This window comes from Quercus suber, unplaced genomic scaffold (genome assembly GCF_002906115.3).
Source record: "Quercus suber isolate HL8 unplaced genomic scaffold, Cork oak 2.0 scaffold_29, whole genome shotgun sequence".
NCBI lineage: Eukaryota > Viridiplantae > Streptophyta > Magnoliopsida > Fagales > Fagaceae > Quercus > Quercus suber.
The window spans coordinates 750,071-769,097 of NW_027069494.1; the positions used below are offsets into that span (position 1 = coordinate 750,071).

General features: G+C 42.7%; 1 protein-coding gene and 2 non-coding genes across 3 annotated transcripts; all 3 read left to right on the forward strand.

Moving 5' to 3' along the window:
• Window positions 1-1,576: 1,576 nt before the first annotated feature.
• Window positions 1,577-7,885, forward strand: LOC112012290 (TOM1-like protein 2). The gene is made up of 3 exons (XM_024044676.2): window positions 1,577-2,229; window positions 6,469-6,744; window positions 7,192-7,885. Exons 1-3 carry the CDS (start codon window positions 1,717-1,719, stop codon window positions 7,633-7,635), a joined length of 1,233 nt encoding a protein of 410 aa, XP_023900444.1. The 5' UTR covers window positions 1,577-1,716; the 3' UTR covers window positions 7,636-7,885.
• Window positions 3,614-3,712, forward strand: LOC112012420 (small nucleolar RNA snoR99). The gene has a single exon (XR_002882967.1). It is a non-coding gene; the product is annotated as a small nucleolar RNA snoR99 (small nucleolar RNA).
• LOC112012419 (small nucleolar RNA SNORD14) lies at window positions 4,190-4,311 on the forward strand. The gene has a single exon (XR_002882966.1). It is a non-coding gene; the product is annotated as a small nucleolar RNA SNORD14 (small nucleolar RNA).
• Window positions 7,886-19,027: the final 11,142 nt, after the last annotated feature.

Here is a 19,027-nt window from a genome sequence, read left to right on the forward strand (position 1 = left end):
AAGAAATGAAGATCCAAATATTAACCTGTAATTTGAATTATCCATATATGTTTCTTTATAATAGTAATTAAAAAAAAAAAACCCATATATTATTTGAGGTAATTTTATTTTCTAAGGTGCCCTTATCAATAATCAAAATATGTAGACCTATATGGCGAAAGGTATCTCTTGAGACCATGGTTGTAAAAACTGGACCAGATTGACCAATCCGATCGGTTGAATTGGGAACCGATCACCAGCTTGGTTAGGAAAAAAATCCCCAAAACCAATAAAAATTGGTCAAAAACCAGGAAAAACCAAGAACCAAAGGCAAATCCAGTTTTGCCCCCGGTCCGATTTTTAAGATATTCTTCCTTAAGCAAACCGTAAAGTTCCATAAACATCAAGTGGCGAGCCCAACAATATAAATCAAATAGGAAAACAACAAACAATTCACACTTCCCGTGAGAGGAAGTTGATTGGTCCCAATAGCAAATAGTTGATCCCATTGATAAAATTAAACTTATACAAAACAGTAAATTGTCAATGTAGGATAACAGAATAAACCAAATAAAAAAAAGTTTAACTCAAAAATAGTTTGGAGTTATTTTCCTCAAACCCATTTATGTATGTGATTTATTTAAATAGGTGTAATTATATGTTATCACTCTAAATTATACCCCGAATTACACTTTGCACTAAACTTTCAGGATACACAATTACCACCCTAAATTATAATTCGTATTACACTTTAAACTCTCCCATCAATTCAAAATTTTATGGTGCAAAGTGTAATTGCGAATATAATTTACGGTGATAAAGTGTAATTTTTTCTTTATTTTTTGAGAAGATAATTGGGTATTTTCATGTGATACCATCCAAGATAACAACAAAATTTGACGTGTAAAGTAATAAAATGAGTTATAGTTTAAGGTGCTAATCATACATTTTGAATACTTAAGGCGTAAAGTGCAATTTAGAGTATAATTATAGTAGATAATGTAACTTTCCTACCTTTTTTTTTTGGAGAACCAACTTTCTTACTTAAATAATAGATATAGTTAGTTTTACTCAGCAAAAAAGAAGAAGATATAGTGAGGGTTTGGATTGGGCGTCTACGTTTAGGTGTCCACGTTTTCCTCTTTTTTTTTTTTTTTTGGGTTGCACACGGTTCAAATTTGACAGAGAAGCACTGTAGCGATATTGTATCTATACTGTAATTTGACTGTTCATCATTGTCCGCATACTGTTTACGCAATAAAAAATATTAAAAATGGGTCTCACGGTACTATTTACACATTTAAAAATTATATTGCTACAGTATTTTCAGTTTTCAATTTTCAATTTTCAGTTTCAACAACAATAAATTCAATCCAAACGGACTCATAATTAGTTTTATAAATAAATAACTCCAAGCCGGAAGAGCGGCAAGTCGTTAATGACTTAATTCTACAGATTATTACCAAATGAAAGTGGATAAAAGTCGCCAAATAAACGTGTCAAAAAGGGGCCCACGACAATCCACAACTGTGAGGCGGCAGACCAAGCCACGCGTATTCTTAGATTCATTTGACATTTCCCATCTCTCTCTCTCTCTCTCTCTCAATCTAACAAAAAAGAAACAAAATTTCACTAACAATAGTATAAAGCTTTAAAAAAATCTCTCAGTTGCCAGAGAGCTTCAACAATTTCGTTTTTTCTTTCCTTTCTACACTGCGAAACAGAGAAGAAAAAAAAATGGACAAGTTGAATCTAGCGCAACTAGGTGAGCGTTTGAAGAACCAAGGAGCTCAAATGGGTCGAATGGTCAGCGGAAAAGTGAAGGAAATTCTTCAAACCCCAACGCCAGAGTCGAAACTGGTGGACGAGGCCACTTCTGAGACGCTAGAGGAAATGGGTCCCAACTGGGGACTCAACTTGCGGATATGCAAGTTGATCAACGCGGAAGAGATTAGCGGGACCGAGATCGTGAGGGCCATCAAGAAGAAGATCTCTTCTGGGACTGGGAATAACAACAATGGCGCGGTGGTGAGCCAGAGGCTGAGTTTGGATTTGTTGGAGACTTGTGCTATGAACTGTGAGAAGGTTTTCTCTGAGGTGGCTTCTGAGAAAGTGTTGGACGAGATGGTGAAGATGATAGAGAATCCGCAGACCCATATTGGGAATAGGAAAAGGGGTATGGATTTGATTTATGCTTGGGGGCAGTCCGAGGATCTCGCTTATCTACCTGTCTTTCATCAGACTTACATGGTCAGTTTATCTCATCTGATTTTTCTATTCTCATGTTTGTAATGAGATTTTTGTGCGTGTCTTAGATTTATTATTTTCTAACCGCTTAACCTTTTGGGACAATAATAATTTATCATGGTATTAGAGAAAAAGGTGTAATTTGGACGTGTTGGGCCTCACTTATTAAAGGTCTGGTTTCGGAGGAGTGTTAGAATAATGGTTAAACAATGCTAGGTGACTTCTGGGTGCAAAATACCTAGGGGATTGTGCACAATACAGTTAGCAAGGTTGGTTTTTAGGTGCTAATCTCAGATTTGAATTGGTGATTTTTCAGTGAACATCGTTGAGTTATGATTTTAATGTGTTAGATAGTAATAGCAACTAAAAATTAGTGAGAGTAAAGGCACACCCTGCAATACTGTAACTGTTGTAAGGTATGTTTAGTGACCACTTGAGTAACAACCATTTAGCTATGAAGAACTTCCTGATTGGGTCCATTAGTACATTTGGCCATATTGTATTTTCGTGGTGTGATTATTTGACCATTAACTTGAACGCAATGTTCCATCTATCTGATGGGTCCAGTCGACTGTGTCTTTCTCCCGAAAGTTCTGCAGGGAATTTTCTGAATGGTGCCAACCTAATCTATCTTCTTAAGTGTTCGGTTAAAAACTAAGGGTGTGTTTGGTTTAGGTGAAAAGGGGGAGGGGGGAAAATTGAGGACAGAAAATGGTAAGGTGATTGGTTTTTTCCTCCATTTGGTTGGCCTGAAAAGGGTGTGACCCGGTGCTTTCCACCGGGCCTACCAATACAAATCTGCCTGATGGAGGAGGGAAAATGGTAAGGCAAATAAGGCAATCATACGAAAACTCTAATGTACCTCTTTTTAGTTTGTCTTTTTTGCAACCAAGATATGCACACAGAGCATTAGAGGAAAACTTTTTCGAACATAAAAGAACTGGTAGGGGCTTCAAGGACCACCCTTATCCTTCGTAATAACTTTGCAGCTCATTGACCCATTTTATCAAACATGTTCATTGTTTGTTTGTTTGTTTTTTTTGGCAAGTTCAATGTTTTTTTCAACAATGTTTTGTTTTATTTGGTCCTCAAAATTCTTGCTTATGTGGGTCTCTCTATCTCTTTCTCTCTTTTTTTCTTTCTTTCTTTTTTTTTTTTTTTTTTTTTGGGGGGGGGGGGGTGGGGCAGTGCTTGTAAAGTATATTTTTTATATTTAAAAAATGTTTAGGAATTGAATTTGCAATGGTTACTATGCATCACTGTGCGTAGCCCTTGGTATGAGAATTTCATGTTGTTAATATCTTTTTCTTTTTTCTTTTTTTGGGGGGGGGGGGGGTGTGTTCCTTTTATATGGGGACTTCACATCTTCCGTTTAGCTGTATTCTGAGTGCTTCAGGGATAGCAAGTCCCCTCATATTAATCCATCTAAATCACTTTGTCAGCTGTCTCTTTGTTGTCTTGCTGATCATTATAGGGTGGTACATACTGTCAATCTTACTTCCTAACTTTTTATTTTCGCTTCTTTGAGTTCATTAGTTTATTTACCTTGTATGCCATTATGATCTAGAACCTATAGTTGTTGCTATGTTAAATATTCTTTTTTGATTGCAAATGTATGGAGATATTAAGATGCTATTGTTTTTAGATACTGAGTAGTAACCTTTACATATGCAGTCTTGTAAAATATTTGTCTCATTGAGAATCCCACAGTGGCTGCCTAAGAGCTTTCACCTTTGATGGGTCTTGAGAGCCTGTGCTACTTTAATCCTTCCTTGGATGTCTAAGGCCTTTAACACTGATGCACATTGATTTTTCAGCAGCTTAGTGTCGTTTTTAACCTTTCTGAAAATTGTATGATTATTTTAACCTGTTAGTTTATGAGTAAGCATTTTTTCTTTCTTTTGTGGGTTCCTCAGGTGTTATACCTGGAATTGAACATTATTTTTCTATAGTTTTGGACAAATATTGATGATGACAACCCCAAAGGCTTTTTTCTCTAACATTTGCAGTGGCCATCTAAGAGCTTTCGCCTTTGCTGGGCTTGAGAGCTAGTGTTGCTCATTCATTCCTTGAATGTCTGAAATTATTACCCACTTCACCTCAGAATACAGACATTATTGGCAATGGGGTGGTTTGATCAAATTTCCTAGTTAGTCAGGTCCTTTTCTTGTTATTTAGAATTCCCAATGCTAAGTTGCTTGAATTTAGTTGAAGTAATTTCTTATTTTTCCGCACAATTGTATAAGTTTTATTCTCAAATTGGTTAATCTTATTGTCTTATCTTTTAGTAAGATGACATCTTATTCTCTTCCCATTCTAAGTTCAAGGCATAGGTTGAGGTTTTGGTTCAAGACCAGTTGGGTGTGTGCGTAACTTACCAATCCAAAAAAAGAAAAAGAAAGTGTAGTTATTTAGTTTGTTATATAATATGATGATAATCCAAAGACTTGTTTCTCAAACCTTTGGCAGTGGCTACCTAAGAGTTTTCTCACCTTTGCTATGCTAGAGAGCTAGTGATCCTTCAATCCTTCCTTGTATGTCTGAGGTGTTTATCTCATCATACTATATGATATTGTTTTTATAGTTTAAAACTCCTTTCTAAATAGATTTTTTTTTCTTTCCATTACGCCACTGAAACTTGTCATTCAAATGATTTTTCTAATGTTTGAAATTGAGCACCATATGTTTTTATTCTAATAATAATTAGAAAGCTGTGACATAGGTGCATTTTCTATGTTAATGTTGATGATGACAAATCCAAGGTTGTTTCTCAAAACATTTGCGAGGGTCGCCTAAGAGCTTTTGCCTCTGCTAGGATTGAGAGCTTATGCTGCTCAATCCTTTCTTGGCTTTGCTAACATAATAATCTCTGCAGCCATTTTTTTGTTTTCTTTTTCCATTTACCATGTCTGGTGTTGAGATTTGAGTTAATTAAAAACAGGCCAAGTATTGCATGTGACTGCTTGGAGAAGCACTACTTAATTGTAACAATACCAAAGTATTTGCTCTCAATATTACTGTAGCATTGATTTCAACTTCGTACACTCTGTTGGAGGGTCATAGGCATTGCCACGTCTTGAGATTGTAATTACCATGGTTCCGTTGCATCACAGTGAGCAATTATGAGGAATAGCCATTCTAGAATCATTTTGTTTGGTTCATTCTTTGATTGCTTTGAGAGTTTTTTTAACAATGCTCATTGGGTTCTGATTTTTATTTAGAAGTTGTAGGCTTTTGTTGGTACAGTAAAGGGTATCATTTTTATTGTAGGCATGTCAAATGTGTGACAGTTGTGTAAATAACCATTATCTGTATAGATAAAAGATAAGGACAATAATTTCCTTTTTATGTGTAAATTAAAGATAATTGTCAATGAGATTAGTAAGGATAATGATTTTCTTTTTATTTGGGACTAAACAAAGTGGATGGGAAAAGAAATAAAATAAAATATGCAATAGGTTCACAGTTATAAAGTGTCATCTTAACTAATGTAGTTAATTACACTATTTTTTTCTTACAAGATAATTAAAAAATTATTTCGTGTACAATGAACGTACAATTCTATTTTATGTAATAAGGGCAAAACAGTAAATGGATATAAACAACATTTCTTCCTCTCAATCTTCTTCTGAATCAAACAAAGAAAATATATATCCATTTTCTATCCACCCACTTTTTCATTCCTACTGCCAAACACACGTGATAGAAAATTGATATTCTCTCCATCCTCTTACTTTTCTAACCTTCCTATTTTTTCTATTCTCTCTATTTTCCATCATTTCAATCAGATGGGGCCCAACCCAAAAGAAATTTGAGATGTGGTAGAAATTAGTGCATATTAGATTACAGCTGGACTCCTGCACAGTTTAAACATTCTTAACAGACAAGCTAACCTATAATGGGTCAGCTTATTTTCAGTTGGCTTGGATTTTGATACTTTTGAACCTTTTTTTTTTTTTTTGAAATTTTCTTTACCCTACCTCTCTTCTTCTCTCTTGATAAGGGAAAAAAAATTAATTGAAAATAAATGATAATAAGCAGGACCAAAAATGTGTTTGCCTTGGCCTGTTAAAAGTATAAGTTATGTTCAACTTCGTTTTACTCATTACTGATGGTGCCTTTTGGTTTGTTACATTTATTACTGTCTGAATTTAATGACTCTTGACACTTTGTTTTATGGCATTCTTAGTTCTCGTGTCTAAAGATACTGATGTTCTATCTCTGTTCTGGATGTTATGACAGAGCTTGAAAGGAAGAAGCATACCTCCACTTGTACAAGAAGGGAATTCGCTCCCCATGCAGTATTCCTTGGAATCATATGATCAACAACCTCTGTCTCCACCTGAGAGATACCCTATTCCTGACACAGGAATGCATGACACAGGAGGTAGTTCACTCCCCTTTGGTTATAGAATCCTATCTGTCGAAGAAAAGAAAGAGTATCTTGTTGTAACTCGAAACAGCCTTGAACTATTCTCCAGCATATTGAACACCGAAACTGAGCCCAAACCTTTGAAGGTATTTTTCTGACTTCTAACAAGAAAGTAGTATTCATAAATAAATAAATAGATTGCCTTTTTACTCAAAATTTCAGTAGTTTCATCTGTTCCTCTAAGCATCAAATTGTACTCTTTAACTTCAAATAAATGCACAATTCTATGACATTTTGCTCAGAGGAGGTCCTGTTCCTCAGTTTATCTAAATATAGCCACCTAATATAGTTGAAAATCTTTTCAGTGTTTGGGTTCTTTTGATTTATGTGATGTTGTGTATGTGTGTGTGTTTCTGTATTTATAATTTATGGCATATACCTTGAATGCATTGTCATAAATGTGCTAGCCTGCTAGGAAGTTTTTTGACTTAACCTTGTAATCAAGTTGTTGTGTGACTTCTCACTTTAATCCCCAGATATGTGTATAGATGGAAGATAAGTGAGAACTGATAGAAGTTGTTGTGCTAATGCAGGAAGATCTTACAATAAGCATGTTGGAGAATTGCAAGCAGTCGCAGCCTGTCATTAAGGCGATTATAGAAAGCACCACCGATGATGAAGGGATGCTGTTTGAGGCTCTGTATCTTCATGATGAGCTTGAGAAGGTGATCTCCCAGTATGAGCAGTTGGAAGCTGCTCAAAAGTCAGGAGAACAACAACCTGAAAACTCTGACCCCGTTAACTGTGAGGACTTGGAAGCTGCCCAAGAGCCTGGAGGAAAACTGCCTGAGAATTCTGATGCCTCTAAGAGTGAGTTAGAAGCTGCTCAAAGCCTTGGAGGAAATCCACCAGAAAAGGCTCATGCATCTGAGGCCGAATCACCTGCTCTTGTAGGAGCTCATAATGAGAACAAGTTGGTGGATTTCCCAAAAGGAGAGAGTGCTGAACCAAGCAATGAAAAGATAAATGATAAATGAGGAAGTGGGTAGTGAGGTGGTTTTTCTGCCTGTATGTATGCTTTGTCAATGTTTTTCAGGGGGCACATCCTCTATTAACTCATAGCTCCTTTTTTGCCAATGACTTGAGCATCAAATTATTGTAATTGGTGAGGACTGAGGAGTAAAATCTAATTTTAGGTTTTTGTATTTAATCATTACCTAAACATACTAATATCCATGGCATGGTGTATCTTTGACCTTTATAATGGCTGCTAACTTGTTTGTGATCTTTCTTCCTAGTATATTCAGGTCAATTACTTTTTGGTACTAGAGCTGCGTGTTGCCACTGGTATCTCAGTTTTTATTTTGTGTTTCCTTCCTCTTGCCAATACTTCTAGCCATAGTTATCACTTGTCATAACCATAGTTATCACTTATCATAACCGAAGTTTAACTAGTGGTGTTGAATTATAGATTTATTATCTAACTAATAAATATATTTATAAATATAATAAATAAATAAAAAAATAGGTCATTTATATATACTATAAAACCGAAGCCTCTTGTTTGTGTTTGACTCTTTTTTGACTTCTTTAGAGCTTGCCACGTAGGATTTGGAGCTCTCACATTTTTCCACATCAGCATTATTTATTAAAAAAAAATTATTTCTCACTATTTCTCTTCCTTTCATTCCCATCTCCCCCAAAACAAAACCCGATTAATACTCACTCTCTTTCAGACGCAAGTTCACTCGATCAAAATCTCTTTTTCTTTCAAACGCAGAGATCGAATATGAGCCAAATTGAACCGAATGGTCGTCGTAAAAAGTAGCCCCAATTCAAGCCCCATCCATCTCTACCTGCTTCATTGATAGCGCGAGGTACTTTGTACCAGGCTCCCAACCCAGAAGCAATGGTGGCCCTACATCCCTCCTCTCTCATCCACATAGCTTCAAAGAAAAAACGCATTTTAATTGGCTTCTTGGGTTGACCTTTCTTCAGGAATAATAATAAGAGGCAGTGGTCAGAGCTTGACATCGAGAAGTGATGTACTCTAGCTTCCTGAAACAACTCCATCCAATTTGCATTAGCCACCATCGGTCTAGTCTGAGTAGCATTCATTGCTCCCCCAAACACCCATTACACTAGGTGAAGCTTTGCCAACAAAACCCAGATCAAGGAGTCCACACCGACTCAAGCACTCCCTAAAACCTTCCATCTGTTTAGCATCTCTCCCCATCCACCCGAGCTTTTCATAATGGTGTGTGATTTCATTGAAATCACCAAAGACAACCTAAGGCATATTACACTGATCTTTAAGGACCTCCAAAAGTTGCCAAGAGATGTACCTCTTACTCGCCTTTGGATGACCATAAAAGCCTGTGGCTTGCCATGGAGCTGGGTTCGGTCCATCTCGGATCACCACATTGATGTGGGAGTTGGAACAGCTCTTGAAACTGACGTCAGTTCCTTCTTTCCACAACATCACGAGGCCATCACTTCTTCCATCACTTGGGATGATTATTCCTTGCATAAAATTCATCTTGTTCTGAATGCCTCAAATCATGCTCATACCGACCTTCATTTATGCCAAGAAGACCCATAGAGGTCCTTAGCTTTCACCTCATCGGTGAGTGACCAAAATGCAAGGGAGGACCCTAACCCCTGACAGTTCCAAGCGATGACACTTATTGGGCTTGGTGGTGCTGCTCCACAGACACTGCCATCCTTGTTTTTCTCTTCATCCTTTAGCTTCTCTTCCATTAGGGTTGATTCAATTTGTTTCTTGCTTCTTCGTCTTTTTTGATCGATTGGATTTGGGTCCAGTTATTGTAGCGGGTTTAAGCCCTCATGTTTTCGACACTTTGGGCCTGAATCTCTAGTGGACATGTTTGGTTTCATCTCTCTAGCTAGCCTTTTCTAGTGGCCACTTTTTGGGCCAAGTTTTGATGAAGTCCATCCTTGTATTGGGTCGAAACACATAGCCATAGGGCCCATTTCTGTATCCTGATTTACTATATCGCCCTAACTTTTTGTGGGGTTTGTATTTGGCGCCAAGGCAAACTTAAAAACAGGTTCCTCCACTGGAGTGGTTGCATTCACCTAGTGCATGCGCTCTGGCTCCTCTATATGTTTTTTGGGTGATTCTCCCTTCCCCGCTAACCTTACCCATTTCTTGCAAGACTTCTTTGGAGGTCTCAAAATTTGACTTACCCAACTCACTGGTGCTATCCCTCATGCCTGACAACTTTGACACTTATGCCTTACCTGTTACGTCCTTTTTTCTAGACCTTTGGAGCTGTTCTGCCACATTCTCCAATTCACCACCTATGGCCCACAGCCCATTCTCTGGGTCACCCCTCATACTTTGTTTCATTGATTCCTTACCACCCCTTCTTAGCGACTCAACCCTCAACCAAGCACCGTATTGCAAGTGTTCATTTTCAACCTAGTTATTTAAGTCTGAACCCTCCTTGCAATCTCTTAGGGCGTGGCTTAGTAGACCACAACTATAGCAGAAGTTAGGCAATCTTTCATATTTGAAGTTTCCCACCTGTTCTCTCCTCCTTCTATAATAATCTTTTTTCCTCATACTAGTTTTTTGTAACATCAATCCTAACTTGCACCCGTAGACATTTTCCCCATTGAACCAACGAGTTGGATATATCCACCTCCATCACCGTCCCTAGCTTGGACCCAATGGCCCACCCCGTTTCCTTGGTTTTGCACTTAAGAGGCAAGTTGAAGATCTGAACCCAAAAGGGGGACCATTTCAATTCCACCTCCTTTGGTGTTAATTCACCCTCAAAGTCCTATAATAGAACTAGTTGTTTCTCATGGCTCCATGGGCACATATCTAACACTTTCTTCTTATCCCTTTCATCTCCGAACTCCACCAAGAACAAGTCCTCTTCAAGCTCATTGATTTCGACTCCCTTGTTTGGCTTCCATATCATTCTCAAATTCTTTCTTATTGCTTTTACACTAATAGTTCTATGGGATATGACCTTTAACACAGCACAAAACTTACCTATATCCTTTACGGCTTTAGTGCTATTACTTCCCAAATCAATATCTTCGTCTTCCTCTTCCGTGAAAGACAACTTCCTCCATAGTTCCTCCAGCTCTTCTGCCATAGTCAAACCTCTTTACATCAATGCTATCACCAAACGGTAGGAAAGACCTTGCCCTAACCTACAACCCAAACCCCCACCGCGACCTCACCCTAAGGAGATCACTCTGTCTCTTGCAAGGGTGCAAGAGCAAGAGTCGGCAAGACACTTAACTGCTTTTATGTGCCCTAGAGCTTGAGAGCACCTATGGCTAGAGATGAACTATAACAATAATCACCATTCTTAATTTTTTCTTAAACTGTAAGATAGAGTTTTGGATGATAATTGAAAGGGGAAAAATATCTCTTAAGCCCGAATAAGCGGATCCATCATCTGCACGGGCCCCCTGTGGACGGACCTGATGTGAACGGGCTGGATATGGACGGGGTGAAGAATGGTGGGCTAGTTGTCCATGGGCCTGCTGAGCCCCTAATGAGGGATATTTTGACCCATTCTCATAAGAGCCCAAATAGAGTCCTTGCGCTAGTAGGACTCCGGAAATCTTATATACTTGGTAAAAATCTTCCGCATAAGGAGGAGACTTATTCATCACGTTTAGGATTCTACAAGAAGAGTCCTATAAGGAAAAGACTTCCGCGCCAAGGAAGGGATGTCAACCTCAAGCCACTATAAAAGCTCCAATACCCTCACAAGCCGAGGTACGCATAATTAACCCTCTTTAGCACTCTAGAGTTGTGAGCATACTTTCTGACTTAACCTTCGGAGGGTGTTTGGCCGGCACCACACCGGTGTCATTCGATAGGTTTTCTCTTTTGTTTCGTGCAGGTTAGTATCTGAGGCGAGAGGAGTATCGTGCGATCCATTGGTGAATTTTCTTGATTCATCAGTTGGCGCCGTCTGTGGGAAATCGAGTAATTAAGCCATATTATCGTCTCCCGGACTAAAAGGTTGCATGGTACTCACTCGCTTAATGGCAACTACTAATGACGTGCAAGGAGAAGAACCACCCACGACTGCCCTAGAGAGACAAGTTCGGACCCTTAGTACCGCAGTGGAGCGTCTCACCAAACAGAACCTCGACTTGGAGGAACAGCTGCGCCAGAAGAATGCAGCACTAAATAACCGGCCAGAAGATCAGGAAGGGACTAGCGCTCCAAACAGGAATCAGGAGAGACCTGAGGGCAGCTACGCCCCAAGCAGGCCGGAGGGGCAGCACGTGAGCATGCCATCCCTCACGGATGCGACTCCACCACATATTGCCGCCGAGATGCAGGCAATGAGGGAACAGATGGAGGTCATGATGAACGCCCTCAAGGGGCGAGTCTCCAGCGATCTTAACGATCTGGTCAATCGTACCGATTCACCTTTCACTGCAGCCGTAAACTCCTTCCCCCTACCCCACAAGTTTCGCATGCCAAATATAGATAGCTATGACGGGGTGAAGGATCCGTTGGATCACCTGGAAACTTTCAAAACCCTGATGCATCTACAGGGGGTACCGGACGAAATCATGTGCAGGGCCTTCCCAACTACATTGAAGGGTTCCGCGAGGGTTTGGTTCAGTCGGCTGACACCGAACTTCATCAGCACTTTCAAAGAACTAAGCGCTCAATTCACCTCGCACTTCATAGGGGGACACAGGTACAAGAGGTCCACAGCATGTTTGATGAGCATCAGGCAGAGAGAAGACGAGACGTTAAGATCTTACATAACCCGCTTCAATAAGGAAGCACTCTCAATTGATGAGGCCGACGACAAGATACTGGTAGCAGCTTTCACGAACGGATTGCGGAAGGGCAAGTTTTTGTTCTCACTATACAAAAACGACCCCAAAACCATGTCAGAGGTCCTCTACAGGGCCACCAAATACATGAACGCGGAAGACGCACTGCTTGCACGGGAAGAAAGGCCCAATAAAAGGGAACGCCAGGTGGACATGCGCCAGGACCAAGGGCAGAAAAGACCAAGGACGGGAGACAGAAGGGACGAAAGACGCCCTAAGCCCCCGAGCGGGAGGTTCACAAGTTTCACCCCCCTGAACGCCCCGATCGACCAAGTCTTGATGCAAATCAAAGACGAGGAGACACTGACATTCCCGGGAAAACTAAAGAGCGACCCAAGCAAACGGTCGCGAGACAAATATTGTCGTTTCCACCGAGACCATGGCCACGACACGACCGAATGCTACGACCTAAAACAGCAGATTGAAGCCCTCATTAGACAAGGGAAGTTGCAGAAGTTCGTCAACAAAGAAAAAACGGACCATAATCGCCAAGAACCGGCCCCCCGACGGGATAACGAGCGTCCGAGACCCCCCATCGGAGACATAAGGATGATAGTGGGGGGAACCGCATCTACCGGATCTTCCAAAAAGGCTCGAAAGACGTACCTCAGATCGGTCCTGAACGTCCACCTGACGGGCTCGAGGTCCAATACCACACGGATGGAGAGCCCTATTATAGGATTCACCGAAGAAGACACAAGGAGACTTCATCATCCGCACGACGATGCGCTGGTTGTCAGTATACGCGTGGGGGACTGCTAATCAACAACGGCAGTTCAGCAGACATTCTATACTATCCAGCATTCCAACAAATGGGGATAGACAGAGCACAATTGATGCCGGCAAGCGCTCCCCTTGTCGGTTTCGGAGGGACCAGGGTATTCCCAATAGATTCCATCACACTCCCGGTAACGGTAGGTGATTACCCGCAAGAGCTCACTAGGAATGTAATGTTCCTCGTAGTAGACTGCTCCTCCGCCTACAACAGTATTCTCGGACGACCCACACTTAACTCATGGAAAGCAGCAACATCCACGTATCACCTAATGATCAAATTCCCAACGGACTATGGGATTGGAGAATTGCGGGGGAATTAGGCGACCGCCCGAGAGTGCTACATTGCCATGCTAGAAATGGAAGATCACCATCAGGCAATGTGCATAGAACCACTTGCTGCTGGAAGAGATTTGTCAGAGCGAGTCCGTCACGTCTGTCAGAGCACAACCGTTCACTCAAGCATCCGTCGCTCGTGCATCCTACTACAAGCTTCTGGTGAGTTATTTTTATATCCGTCCTTTCTTTTTTCTTTTATTTGTACTTAATGCGTCCGTCGTTATCTCCAACCCCGTCAGAGTCTTAGTTTTGTAATTACATGTAGGCCATGTCTAGTGCGTCAAGTAACCAGTCGGTCGTTCCCGACGGGGCGGACTACGAGGGGATATACCCGTCAGGTCCCAAAGACCACGACGTCTCGAGCGAGAGTAGTCCGTCGTCATCTTCCTCGTCCTCAACACATGAGGGCCTGGAGATGATTGAAGTCCAGGAGGTTTCAGATGACGAAGAACAAATAGTGAGGTCCGTCGTGGGGGTTGATGGACTTAGGGAGTTCATCTTGCCCCCAGAGTGGACGGTCCATGCTTTTACGTTACCATCAAGGAGGGTCACTTCAATACAATAAGGGACGCTACCAAATTCCTGACCATATCCCACTCCGTCTACCTTATATGTCAAAAAATGTTATTACGAAGGAGTGGACGGAGTGGGCGTGTACGAGCAAGTGCTAAAGGCTGGGTTGAGGTTCCCATTGAGTTCACTACACCGCGAACTCTTAAGCTACCTAGGCATATCCGTCAGCCAGGTGTCCCCACGCCTGGAGAGTCTTTATCGCCATGGAGGTCCTGTACGGAGCCATGTCGGACGGAGCAAGGAGGCTTACAATAAGAGAGTTCCTCCATTGCTACCGTCCAGACGAAATAGATAAGTCAAGGGGTATGTACAGCTTCGTCCCTAGGAGTCCCGTTCTGAAAGTCATCTATGAGACCCCGGACTCAAATAGGGATTGGAAGAGTCGTTACTTCTTTATGGAAGGAGACGACTGGATGAGTCATCCAGGGGAGACGGACTTCATGCCCGTCGACACAGTTTGGGGCATTTTAAACTCATCTGGTATGGTCCGTCATAAACCACTCCGTTCATTTATGTAACTTGTAATGTTTCTAACCTCCGTCTTCTATTTTGCAGTTCGACGGCGTCCCCAAGTTACACTTGAGGAATTCAGTTTCCTTGAGAAAATTTTTTCCAAGACAACACCAGAGGAGAGGACGTGGGCCAAGCTCGTCAACCTAATACTATCCATTGGTATTGCGACGGTCCTGAGCCCACCCCGGCGGCCTTAAAGTACGAGAAAAGACCCGTCTGCGTAAGTCCGTCCACCTCATGCCCTTTTCACTTCTTTTTTTTTTTTTGTATCATTACTATTGCTCCATAATCCGTCATCCTTTTTCAGAGATGGAGGATGCCAAAAGACGAGCGGCCATAAGACTTCAAGCTGCGAAGAACAAGCAAGCCGGGACGGACCCCATGGGGACGGGCTCTAGTAAGCCCTCTCTTAAACGGAAGCTGCCCGTGAAGAGCGACCGTCCGCCTAAGCAGCCCAAGGTCCCTTTGGACCCGGTCCTCGGCTTGATGGCGAGGGGAGTAAGTCAGCACCTCCGGCCAAGCACGGCAAAGGCAAGGGGCTGATGACGGGTCAGCCAGGTGAGCAGAAGAAACCACCCGTCTTGCTCCGTGAGGATTCCAAGTATGCCTTGGAAAGGATGTCGTCGATCATCACTACCGACGACTACGAGGATCTTGGGAATCACTCGACGAGGCGATGGGAGAGACGGGCCTCTTCAGCATTGCCCAGGTAATAGTCCGTCATCCTTATTCCATCCGTTCATCACTTTTTGTCTTATGTTTTGTTAACTTATTTTCGTCGACCTCAGGCTATGATCATGACGAAGGGCCTCATGGGACGGTGTCTCAACCATGAGACGACCATTGGCCGACTCCGTGAGAAGGCCAAGATGACGGAGGGGGAACTGCTTGACCTGAAGGCCTGGAAGGTCACCCAGGAGAAGAAACTGAGGATGGCCGAGACGGCCCGGGATGAGGCCGTTCAGATGGTGGAAGGTCTGAAAAAAGATTTAGTGGACAAAGACAATGAAGTCCGTCATGCCAGGGAGGACGCCGTACGCGAGTACCGTGACTCCACCGAGGTTATCGCGGAGCTGAGTCTGGTTTACAACGATGGGTTCGATGATGCCCTCCGTCAGGTGAGGAGGTTGTATCCAGAGCTAGATTTGTCCACCGTCTCCGTCTCAGCCCCGGAGCCGTCCACTGCCCGGCTTGTCAGACGGAGGATACTGACGCTCTTTTTGATGAGGACGGCATCGTCCTGAAGCTCCATTGGATCACACTGTTGCGGACAGCAAGGCCAAAGATGCTGGGGACCGTCCAGATGAAGAAGGAGACGGAGCTTGATTATGTTAACTCACTTTTGTAATAACTTAGTTTTTTTTTTTTTTTTTTTTTTTTTTTTTGTAAGTGTGGAACAACTTATAACACCCGTCATGTTTTACGGGGTTTATTTATACATTGACCGTTCAGCTGCTTATTATATAATGGGTCCGTTGACCTTCTGTTTTATCTCTGTGGAATGCATTTTTTTTTTTTTCAACGTATTTTCATGCTTAAGTGAGCTCCGTCCTGCTTATTGTGGTACCTCCTTTCATGACTCGCTTAGCTAAGGGCCGTCATCCTTTTGGATGATTTGTGTGACTTGGAGATACTACTCGCTTTTGAATGGTTCGAAAATGTCCGTTTTGTATAATCTGAATCCATCCGTTGGGTAGACCGTACATTGAACATGCCCGTTAGGCACAATTTAAATCCACACGTTAGGTAGACTGTTTTTTGTACCCGTCCGTCAGGTATCTTACTTAGTTTCCTTTGTGAGGTCCGTTCAACTAGCGGACGTTGTCCTGAGTTTGCTCATTACATGGACTCAGTAGTATCCGTCTATTTGGGTTGGCCTGTCCACTTACATACGACGCCGCGGGTCCGTCCACTATTCGGCCTAAAGGTTTTTATCCCCATGGGATGGTCCGTCCATTTCGGGGATAATCTGACTAGTTCGCCCATTATCTGGACTTAGGCTCTCATTCTTTTAGGGTGCTCCGTCCACTTGGTGGGCCGCCTAATTGGTCCGTCCATTATATGGACTTCGGTTTTCATCCTCTTGGGATGGTCCGTCCATTTGGTGGACAGTCTCTCGGTCCGTCCATTATATGGACTTAAGTTTTTTATCCACTTGGGATGGTCCGTCCATTTTTGTGGACAGCCTTATCAGTCCGTCCATTATATGGACTTAAGTTTTCATCCTCCTGGGATGATCCGTCCATTTTTGTGGACAGTCTCGTCGGTCCGTCCATTATATGGACTTAAGTTTTTATCCACTTGGGATGGTCCGTCCATTTTTGTGGACAGCCTTGTCGGTCCGTCCACTATATGGACTTAAGTTTTTTATCCACTTGGGATGGTCCGTCCGTTTTGTGGACGGCCTTTGGAACTTGTGATATAAACAGTCTAGGCAGAAAAAACCTTGTTACCTGAAAGAAGTCTTTATAGGAAAATGATGCCTGCCCCCTTGGGCTTAAAAAGGCACTAGTAGAGAGGTTTGTTCAAAGTAAAAACATTGAAAAGTAAAAATTGTTCTTCAAAAATAAAAACTACTAAAAACTTTAGATATAAGCTGGAATGCTTGCAAAGGGTGGACGTCTCTTCTTGTTGCATCTACTGGTAGTACCTCCGCAGGTGCTCAGTGTTCCACGGGTGTTGCAGTCTCCGTCCGTCCATGGTTTCGAGGTGGTAGGTTCCTTTTCTCTGCCAAGACAAGATCTTGTATGGCCCTTCCCAGTTTGGACCAAGTTTTCCTTGTGAGGGATCTTTAGCTGCTCCTATAACCTTCCGAAGCACAAGGTCTCCGATCTGGAAGTCTCTGTGTCTGACTTTGGAGTTGTAGTATTTTGCCATGAGATTTTGGTATCGAGCTATCCTTTGTTCAGCTATAGCCGGGCTTCGTCGACTAGGTCTAGCTGTAGCCGCAAAGCTTCTTCATTCTTGTCTCCATCGTAGCTCTCCACTCGATAGGTCGTAAGACCTATTTCTGCTGGAATGACGGCCTCGCTCCCGTATGTCAGCCTGAACGGCGTTTCCCCTGTAGGCGTTCTTGCCGTCGTGCGATATGCCCATAAGACACTTGGTAACTCATCGGGCCATATACCTTTTGCCCCCTCGAGCCGGGTCTTGATTATTTTGAGCAAGGACCGGTTCGTGACTTCAACTTGGCCATTTGCCTGTGGATGTGCGGGCGATGAGTAGTGATTCTGATGCCTAACTCCGAGCAAAAATCTCGGAATGCCTTGTTGTCGAACTGTTTCCCATTGTCGGAGATGAGGACCCTTGGTATCCCGAATCTGCATATGATATTCCTCCATACGAAACCTCTGATGTTCTTCTCCGTGATAGTTGCTAGCGCTTCCGCTTCGACCCACTTAGTGAAGTAGTCGATCCCTACCACTAAGAATTTCAGCTGTCGCGCGGCCGTCGGGAGAGGGCCCATGATGTCTAGTCCCCATTGGGCGAATGGCCAAGGGGCCGTCATGGGGGTCAGCTCTTCGGTTGGTTGCCTAATTAGGTTACCAAACCTTTGACATTTGTCGCAGATCCTGACGTAGGTTTGCGCGTCCTTCTGCATCGTGGGCCAATAGTATCCTGCCCGGATCAGTTTGTGTACCAGAGACCGCGCCCCCGAATGGTTTCCGCAGATGCCTTCATGGACCTCTCTCATTACATAGTTTGCCTCCTCGTGACCCAAACACCTTAGATATGGTCGTGAGAATCCCCTTTTGTATAAGATGTCATTGATTATTATGAACCGCGAAGCCCGAACTTTCAACTTTCTGGCTGCGTCCTTGTTGTCCGGGAGCGTGCCTTCCTTTAGGTAGGCCAATAGGGGTGTGGTCCAATCGTATTCTGGAATTTACTTCCTGCACTTCCGTCTCACTGTCAATGATTGAGGAGTATTGGATGAAGGATAACACCCGATCGGGGTCGTCATGGCCACTGCGGAGGCGGCTTTTGCGAGCCGGTCAGCACATTCATTCTCCTCTCTTGGGATCTGGACGAATGTGACCTGGAGGGAGTCGATCCGTCTTCTGACTTCTTCCAAGTATTTCTTCATTTTTTCCCCCTTGCATTCATAGGTGCCACTAATCTGATTGACTACCACCTGCGAGTCGCAATGCATAATCATGGCCTCTGCGCCTGCTGCTTTCGCCAGGTCTAATCCTGCCAATAATGCCTCATACTCGGCCTCATTGTTGGTCGTCGGGAAGTCCAATCGGATCATGCACTCGATCGTGTCTCCGTCAGGGGTTTGAATTACCACCCCGGCGCCCACAGCTATCCTGGTTGATGATCCATCCGTGTGGATATTCCATAGTCTGAGGGCTTGTGGCTCTTGTTGCCCCG

Excerpts from the sequence above, each read along its gene's own strand:
- LOC112012290 (XM_024044676.2), top strand. The coding sequence starts at position 1,717 with ATGGACAAGTTGAATCTAGCGCAACTAGGTGAGCGTTTGAAGAACCAA. Across the intron at positions 2,230-6,468 it reads TCTTTCATCAGACTTACATG|AGCTTGAAAGGAAGAAGCAT; the intron begins GTCAGTTTATCT and ends ATGTTATGACAG. Across the intron at positions 6,745-7,191 it reads CTGAGCCCAAACCTTTGAAG|GAAGATCTTACAATAAGCAT; the intron begins GTATTTTTCTGA and ends GTGCTAATGCAG.